This window comes from Salvelinus alpinus, chromosome 4, assembly GCF_045679555.1.
Source record: "Salvelinus alpinus chromosome 4, SLU_Salpinus.1, whole genome shotgun sequence".
Classification (NCBI taxonomy): domain Eukaryota; kingdom Metazoa; phylum Chordata; class Actinopteri; order Salmoniformes; family Salmonidae; genus Salvelinus; species Salvelinus alpinus.
Genome location: NC_092089.1, coordinates 42,678,661 through 42,687,204, shown reverse-complemented (window position 1 = coordinate 42,687,204; position 8,544 = coordinate 42,678,661). Strand labels below are relative to the sequence as shown.

The 8,544-nt window shown below is 49.5% G+C and overlaps 1 protein-coding gene across 1 annotated transcript in view; it reads right to left on the bottom strand.

Annotated features, from left to right (window-relative positions):
- Positions 1-1,384: 1,384 nt before the first annotated feature.
- The window catches only part of LOC139572586 (G patch domain-containing protein 8-like), a 51,172-nt gene continuing 44,012 nt past the window's right edge, over positions 1,385-8,544 (bottom strand). The window contains exon 4 of the mRNA XM_071395288.1: positions 1,385-8,390. Coding sequence (XP_071251389.1) covers positions 4,052-8,390 — 4,339 coding nt within the window. The 3' untranslated portion in view covers positions 1,385-4,051. The remainder of the gene's footprint in view (positions 8,391-8,544) is intronic.

Here is an 8,544-nt window from a genome sequence, read left to right as displayed (position 1 = left end):
AGTCACCGTGGCACTGGCGTACTGGATACCCCTACAGCCCCGTGGGGGGCCATGCGCCTGTCTGACGTTGGTCTATTTTTATTTTATTTAATAAATCATTTTCACAGTAACCCTCCAAAAAGTAATTCATAAACCTTTTAAATTTCCATATATACTAGGAAGCTAAGTATTTGTTTATTGGGCTTCAATAATGTGACTGATCAAAGTCCCTCAGGCCTTAAAATAAATCATTAAACTGATTGAAATTAAGGGGATATTGGTGAGCAAATGCCTGGTCAGAACTACGATGGCGCCAGTGCCATCTTGCGTTCTTGATTTTGTTCATTCTGGTGAACCGTCATTTGAGTTGTGTGGTTGCAATATTAACAGTCCCTTATCTCTGGTATATCTTGCTATGCACCATTCAAGACTAAGTTTAAATTGTGTGCAGCGCAATGGACATATAACGCACAATGTCGCAGAAAAAACTGTCTGGGTTGTCAATACTCAGTATAGAACACAGTCGGGTCTGTAACCTGGACCTACAGGCCGTGGTGAGAACATTTGCTCACAAAAATGCAAGCCGACGCAGCCGCATACTGTAGCTACTATAGGCCTCTACATAGAAAAGAGAGATTGGCATTAATAAACTGGCTTTACACAAAACAACTTTCTATCCAAGCTGCGAGGAATGGCTCATGTCATGCACGTTCAGGTAGGATATACAGGTCAGTTGCAAACTCCGACCTTTGGGGGGTCCAGAGAAATTGCATTACGCCAGTGCACAGTCATCAGGTATTCTGCCACTGTATATCATTTTTTTATGGAAAGGTAACATTCCAGTTTGCTCTGTTTTTTGGTTAATTACTTCCAATGTGTCAAATAGTTTTCTCATGATTTGGTTGGGTCTAATTGTGTTGCTGTCCTGGGCCTCTGTGGGGTCTGTTTGTTTGTGAACAGAGCCCCAGAACAAGCTGGCTGAGGGGACTCTTCTCTATGTTAATCTCTCTGTAGGTGATGGCTCTGTTATGGAAGGTTTGGGTGTTGCTTCCTTTTAGGTGGTTGTACAACATAACATAACGTCTCTTTTCTGGATTTTGATAATTAGCGGGTATCGTCCTAATTCTGCTCTGCATGCATTAGTTTGGGTTTTACGTTGTACACAAATAATGTGATTGCAGAATTCTCCAAGCAGAGTTTCACTTTGATTTGGTGTGTGTCCCATTTTGTGACTTTTTTTGGTTGGTAAGTGGATCCTTGACCTCAGCAGAATTAGGACGATACCCGCTAATTATCAAAATCCAGAAAAGAGACGTTATGTTATGTTGTACAACCACCTAAAAGGAAGCAACACCCACAGCTTCCATAACAGAGCCATCACCTACAGAGAGATTAACATAGAGAAGAGTCCCCTCAGCCAGCTTGTTCTGGGGCTCTGTTCATAAACAAAAACAGAGGTCTGGGATCTGGTTCTATAACGGCGTCCAGTATTTTTAGCCAGATCCTAATTGGGATGTCGAATGTTATGTTCCTTTTGATGGCCTAGAAGGCCCTTCTTGCCTTGTCTCTCAGATCATTCACAGCTTTGTGGAAGGTACCTGTGGTGCTGATGTTTAGGCTGAGGTAGGTATACTTCTTTGTGTGCTCGAGGGCAATGGTGTCTAGATAGAATTTGAATTTGTTGGACACCATTATTTTTTGTCTTACTGAGATTCACTGTCAAGGCCCAGGTCTGACAGAATCTGTGCAGAAAATCTTGGTGCTGCTGTAGGCCTGCCTTGGTTGGTGACAGAAGCACCAGATCATCTGCAAACAGTAGGCATTTGACTTCAGAGTATAGTAGGGTAATGCCGGGTGCTACAGACTGATCTAGTGCCCTCGGCAATTGCTTGATATATATGTTGAAGAGGGTGGTTTGATTCTATGTATTCTTCAATTACTTTGATCTGACTGCTGATGTGCTGTCCCTTCTTTTGGGACTGCTGATGTGCTGTCCCTTCTTTTGCCTTAGTATATTTCTGGAGTGTTTTAATGTTTCACCATAGTGAAGACGTAGGCTCAGGTTTTCTGGGTCTCTGTTTTTGAACGGATAGGTTTCGAAATGTCTTTCTTAGGTTTTTGCATTCTTTATCAAACCATTTGTCATTGTTGTTAATTTTCTTAGGCTGTCTGCTTGGAATTGTTATATTTGATAGGGAAGCTGAAAGGTCAAATATACAGTTTAGGCTTTCTACTACAGATTTACACCTTCACTATTGCAGTGAAATGTTTTGTCCAGGAAGTTGTATAAGAGGGATTACATTTTTGTTTGCCAATTGTTTTTTGGTAGGTTTCTACACTACTTTCCTTCCATCTATAACATTTCGTAAAGGTATGCAGTTTGTTCGGCTTTGATGCCTCATGTTGAGTATTGCTCTGTTCAAGTAGACTGTAATTTTGCTATGATCTGATAGGGGTGTCAGTGGGCTGACCGTGAACCCTCTGAGACTCTGGGTTGAGTTCGGTAATAAAGTAGTCTACAGTACTATTGCCAAGGGATGAGCTGTAAGTGTACCTACCGAAGGAGTCCCCTCGAAACCTATCAGACCCAGCATGCGATAGAGTTGCAGGATTTGTGACCTCTTTTGTTGGTTGTTTTGTCGTAGTTGTGTCTAAGGGGGCATATTGAGGAGGGAATGCTGTCCCCTCCAGGTAGGTGTTTGTCCCCCTGTGTGCTGAGAGTGTCAGGTCCCTGACTGGTTCTGGTGTTTTAGGTCGTCACAGACTAGAACATGAAAATGGTTGATCTCCCTCTCTAGGATGGAGAATCTGTTGTCATTATAGCATGGATTCTAGTGGGGGTATACAAGTAGCACACAGGAGGACATTTTTCTCTGTTATTTCAAACCAGATGTAAAATGCTCCTGTTTTGATTAATTCAATAGAGTGGGCTAGGTCTAATTTACACCCAATTAGCATACTCCCTGAGTCGCTTCCCTTTTTCACTCCTGGTAGTTTGGTGGATGGGACTACCAGTTCTCTGTAACCTAGAGGGCAACCAGTGGGTCCGTCTCCTCTATACCATGTTTATTGTAGGATGACAATGTCTGTATTTCTAATGTCTTTGGTGAAGTCTGGGTTCCTGCTCTTTAGGCCAAAAGCAGATGACCTCAGACCTTGGATGTTCTAGTATGATATAGTAAAAGCTTTGTGTTCCATAGTGTCCAGTGTTGTGCTTTGTGTGGTTACGCCTCAGACTAATAGGTGTGAGCAGAACATACTGGGCACCTGATACATGCCTCTTTGGTCGCTGAATGGGGCTTGGGCGGGTGTAGGAGTGGGGGTTGGGCCTATTGCTCTGCTCACGGCCTGGGCGTCTGTCTGTCGCTCTTTCTCTATCTCAGGTGTTACGGTACTTCTAAAGACAGCCAGTATGACGGTACTTCTAAAGACAGCCAGTATGACGGTACTTCTAAAGACAGCCAGTATGACGGTACTTCTAAAGACAGCCAGTATGACGGTACTTCTAAAGACAGCCAGTATGACGGTACTTCTAAAGACAGCCAGTATGACGGTACTTCTAAAGACAGCCAGTATGACGGTACTTCTAAAGACAGCCAGTATGACGGTACTTCTAAAGACAGCCAGTATGCCTAACGTTCAGAGAGGAAGAAAGAGATGAGAGAAAGCCAGCTAGTCTTAGCAGGTGCACTTTTTCCCTTGATTCATACTTGAACAGGGAGGGATGAAAACATACAATTATGAAACTACAGAAGCTATGTTGAATACATTTTCTTGTTCATAAAGTCATGAAATGTTCAGAGTACATTGAGGGGAGTTAATGCTTCCAATACATGTATAAACATGAAAATTGGCAAAAATGGAGTTAAAAGGTTTTCATCCGACAGCAACGACATGCACACACACGCGCACACACGCATGCACGCATACAAAAACATAATACACACACACGCACACATACACACACACACACACACATTCAGAAAATTCAGTGGATTGTTATACTGTATGGGACATTATTGTCCAGGAGTTAACAATGCATTGTATTACTATGTGATGTCATCAGAGAGCATCATAATGCTTTCTGTTGAAACCTCAATGACCAAAGTCTTTCTGGATACGGCGGTCTCGGCGGTGGCAGTGTGAGGGGGGAGAGAGCGGTGAGGGGAGAGGGGTGGAAGGCAGGGGAGGGAGGGAGGAGATGTAGAGGAGGATGGGAGAGTAGGATGGAGGGAAAGATAGAGGAGATGGAGAATGGAGGGAGGTGGGGATGGGGGAGAGGGAGGTGTAGGAGGGGCAGGTGATGAGGGGGTGAGGTGTGGGGGGCGAGAGAGGAAGAGGTAGAAGAGGGTGACGAGAGTGCCATACTGAACGCTGTGTGTTGTAGAATGTAATGATGTTGGGTGGGTGGAGGAGGGTGGGTCATTAGAGGCTGCAGTATGGGGACAGGAGGATGAGGAGGGGGGAGGCTGGGGGTAGAGTGTGTCTGTAAGAGCTGTGTTTGTACGGGGTGTGCGTCTAGCTTTAGAGAGGTATTTAGGAAAGTGGAGTGTGTGTTTTTCTCTTGAGTCTGTGCCACATGTGTATGAGTGAGTGTGGGGTGTGTGTATGGCTCTGGGGAGGGGGTATGGTGAGTGTGTGCCGGTGTGTGTGTCTCTGTCCCCTGTAGCAGTCTCTGCATGTGCTCTCGTGCCTGCTCCTGCAGACAGCGATACTTGCCCATCTCTTCAGCGCTGAAGCTGATTGGCTGTTGAGCCAGAGGAGGGGCGGGGTCTTGTGACCACTGACCCCTGTGAGGTAAAGTTAGGGCAGGATATGAGGTCACAGCAGGATGTGATGTCAGGGAAGGACAGGACGTGTCCTCTCCAGTTTTCTCAGGGCTCGGAGACAAGAGGGGTTGAGGGCATGGTCGACCACTTTGGACCGCTCCATTCGTCATACTCTCCTTCCCTTGGTTGTGGTCCTGGTCCTGTGTCTGGACCTGGTCTTGATTGTGGTCCTGTTTCTCTGTTTGGTCAGGGTCCTCCCTCTCTCTTTCTGCCCATCGTCTCCTAGTTCCTCTCCTAATTGCTGGTAGTTTCCCGATAAGTGGCAGTAGCATAGTCCTGCTGGGGTTCCCCTCTCTGGGCTTCGGGGGGGCTTTGGGCTCTCTGTCTGAGAGACATGTAGGCTGTGCTGTGGGGTTGGGGCTCCTGTCCTGTGGATGGGTGATATCAGTGCTGGGCAGAGGTCTAGGAGGAGTAGGTTTGAGGCTGGGTGCTTGGTGTTTCTCCTTGGTGGGTGAGGGACATGGTGCTCGCCTGGGCACCCCTGTTGTTTTTCTCCCAGTCAGGTTGAGTCTTGAGTGGGTACTAAAGCTACTCCACCCCCCACTCAGGTCTGACACACTGGTGCTGCTGCTACAGAAGCCAGGGCTGGGTTGTCGGGGCAGCCAGTCAGGGCTAGAATCAGGCCAGGGGCTAGAGATGGGGCATCTGGTAACCTGCACACTGGGAACAGACTGGGAACCAGGACTGGGGCTGTGTCTATGGTCAGGGCATCTGGTTGCCCAGTCCCAGCTAAAACTATCAGGTCTGGGGCTGGGGCCAGGTCGCGATCCCTTCTCCCACCTGCTCCAGCTCTCTCTACCTTCAGTGGACCTCTGTCTCTCCCAGTTGTCATCCCAGCTGTATCTGTCCTCCCTGCAGTATGTCCCCCTGTCCTCCCAACTGTCACTGCTGCCCCAGGTACATCTGTCTGGGCTTGAGTTCCCTGGTCCCCTGTCCCAGACCTCTCCCTCCCCAGGACTAGACCTCCATCCCCTGAAACCCTCCAGAGTTCTGTGACTGGGGGTCGAGAGATGCCCCTGCCAGCCCCCTCCACTGACTCCTCCAGGGCTGGATAACCTGCTGACCCAACCCTGCCTCCTACTCCCCCAATCCCTGTTCCCTCTCTCCCTACCACTTTCCCGACAGTCTCTACTCCTTCCATCCCAGCTCTCCCTCCTTCCACTCTCTGTTCTTTCCCACTCCTCACTCTCTGACCAATTCCTACTCATGTATTTCCTGTGTCTGTGGGAGTATTTACTCTTCCTCACTGGGCTACAGGAAATATTGCTACCATGGATGTTGTCATGGCGACTGTAGACTGGGTAGCCCCCGCTGCAACCGTGGAGACCACCATATGCCACTGGGAGGTTGTGAGCCTTTTCCCAGGGCGACCCGGAAGTAGAACACAGAGAGGAGTGTGAACTCCAGTAGAAAGGCCATCTCTGCCTTTCTCCTCTCTCCACCTCTCCACATCTCTCTCTCTCTATCTCTCTATACAGCTGAGACTCTGTGCTGTAGTACTCTGTCCTCTCTGTGACTCTTGGTGCAGAGTTATAGTTATAGTGATGTTGGTCTCTACTGTGACTCCTGTGAGGCCTCTGTCTGTCAGAGCAGGGCACAGACTCAGAGTCACACTCCCCCAGCAGGCACAGAGTCCCACCCCTCCTCCTCCTCCCCCTCCTCCTCTTTCCCCCTGCCTTTCTTCTCCTCTTTCCGCCCGTCTCGCCCTCCAGCTCTATTTCCCTGTCTCCTTCTCCCCCTCTGTCTCCGTCACATCTCCTCTTTCCGCCCGTCTCGCCCTCCCGCTCTATTTCCCTGTCTCCTTCTCCCCCTCTGTCTCCGTCACATCTCCTCTTTCCGCCCCACCAGCTGGAAACAGAGGTTACGACGCTCCTAAGACGCTGCCGCTCTCCCTCACACTCGTTTGAAGTCCCATTATACCTTTCCCCTCTCCTCCTCTTCTTCTTTGTGCTGTCGTTTACATTTCGGCATGACACATCTGTCGGAGTGCTTACTGAACCGCCCACGAAGTGTGTGCGTGAGCTGGCAGTGTGCGTACACACACATCTAACCTCACTTGCACACACACAAACGGCAGCGCAAGGCTGGATGACAGCCTCTAATTTAGGCCTGGGGGTTCTGACGGCTCGATCTCTCTCCTGTATCACATGTCCTCCTAATCTGCCTCTTTGGGGATTGTGGGGGTTTGTGTGAGTGTTGTCACCGCGAAGGGGGTCACCATTCCCGAAGAGGGGGTGGTGCAATCTGAACCCAGATTCACCTCCATTCTCTGGCACTGTTGCTTCTGCCTGGAAGGCTGCTGTCACTCCATGTGCTTCTGTCTTCTCTACAACGTGACAGGATGATGAGTGTGTGGCTCCCTCATCTGTCCCGCCTGTCTCTGTATATAGATCTGTATTGGATTCTACATTTTCTGTGTCCTGAGGAGGAGGCTGGGAGCTAGGGAACATGAGGGAGTTGGACTCTTCTGTGTGTGTCTCTGTCTCCTGCTGGCTTGCTGAGTGGTTACAGTGTGACTTGGTTTGACAGTGGTTGTGGTTGTGTTCAGAGTTACAGTGTAGTGGGTTGGTGTGGGGTTGCCAGTGTGTGGGCTTACAGCTGTAGGAGAGGTGTGGTTTGGCTGTGGTAAACTGCAGCAGTTCTACTGGCCATCTCAGACGGGTGGATCCGTCTCTGGCAACCACATGGAGATAGGAGTCAGACATAGGAGTCTGATTCACCTCATGGCCCTGTTGTCTGTGCTCTGTACCCCTGTTCCTCTCCTCCCTCTCTTCCCCCTCCTCCCTCTTATCTGCTGTCCCGTGTTCAGGGCTCTGGTCTGTTTCTCTCAGTCTGCCGTTGTGGGTAGGACAGCCTGGGTCATGGCTAGCAGAGAACCTGTCTCTCTCCTCCCCTCCTCTCTTCTCTCTTCTCTCCTCCCCCTCTTCCCCGCCTGAGGGTTCTGTCTTGTTTCCGGGGTGAAGGCTGTTGGTTGGTTGCCCTATTAACAGGTTGTCTGGGTGACGCAGCCATAGTTCATCTCCTCCCCTTCCCTTCTCCTTCATCTGCCCTCCTCCTCCTCCTCTCCCCTCCTCCTCTTGATGGTCTGAGAAGACAGAGGCAGATGGCTCTAGCCTCGGGCCCCTCCTGGAGAAACAGAAGGAGACCCCCACCCTTCCTCTGTCTCTGCCCCAAGGAAAGGCAGGGTCCTGGGGAGAGCTGTTCAGGCGAGGCTGGGGATTCTCCAGAGAAGATCCACATCTGGAATGCAAGGCTAGGGGTGGGGATGCTTGGAAGGGCCCTCCAGGGAAGATGGGTATGTGGGTAGGATCCTCTGGCTGCTGGGGCTGGGAGGGAGAGAGAGGCTTGGTTTGGAGATGGGGGGAGTCCTTTCCCTGGAGGCTGAACGGGATGGTCTGGGGCTGGGTTAGAGGTAGGGTAACAGCGGGTCGCTGGGAGTTCCCTGTGGTTTGGATTAACCCTGTTTGGGTCAAGGGGACATAGTGGTCCCCTGGTTTGTAGTCTCTCTCTCCACAGTGTCTCTCTGAATGCTGGATCTCAGCTCTCACTGTCCCTTGGAACCTAACAACCTGGCCTGGTACCCTGGTGCAAAGGAGAGGAGGGGGGGGGGGGGGGGAGACGAGAGGATAGCAGAGAACAGAATAAATATAAAATTGTGAAAATGTGAAACTCTGTCCATATTATGCAGTTTACTGTGAGTGTTCATGTTATATTAACTCAGCCTGTGCTTACAGTA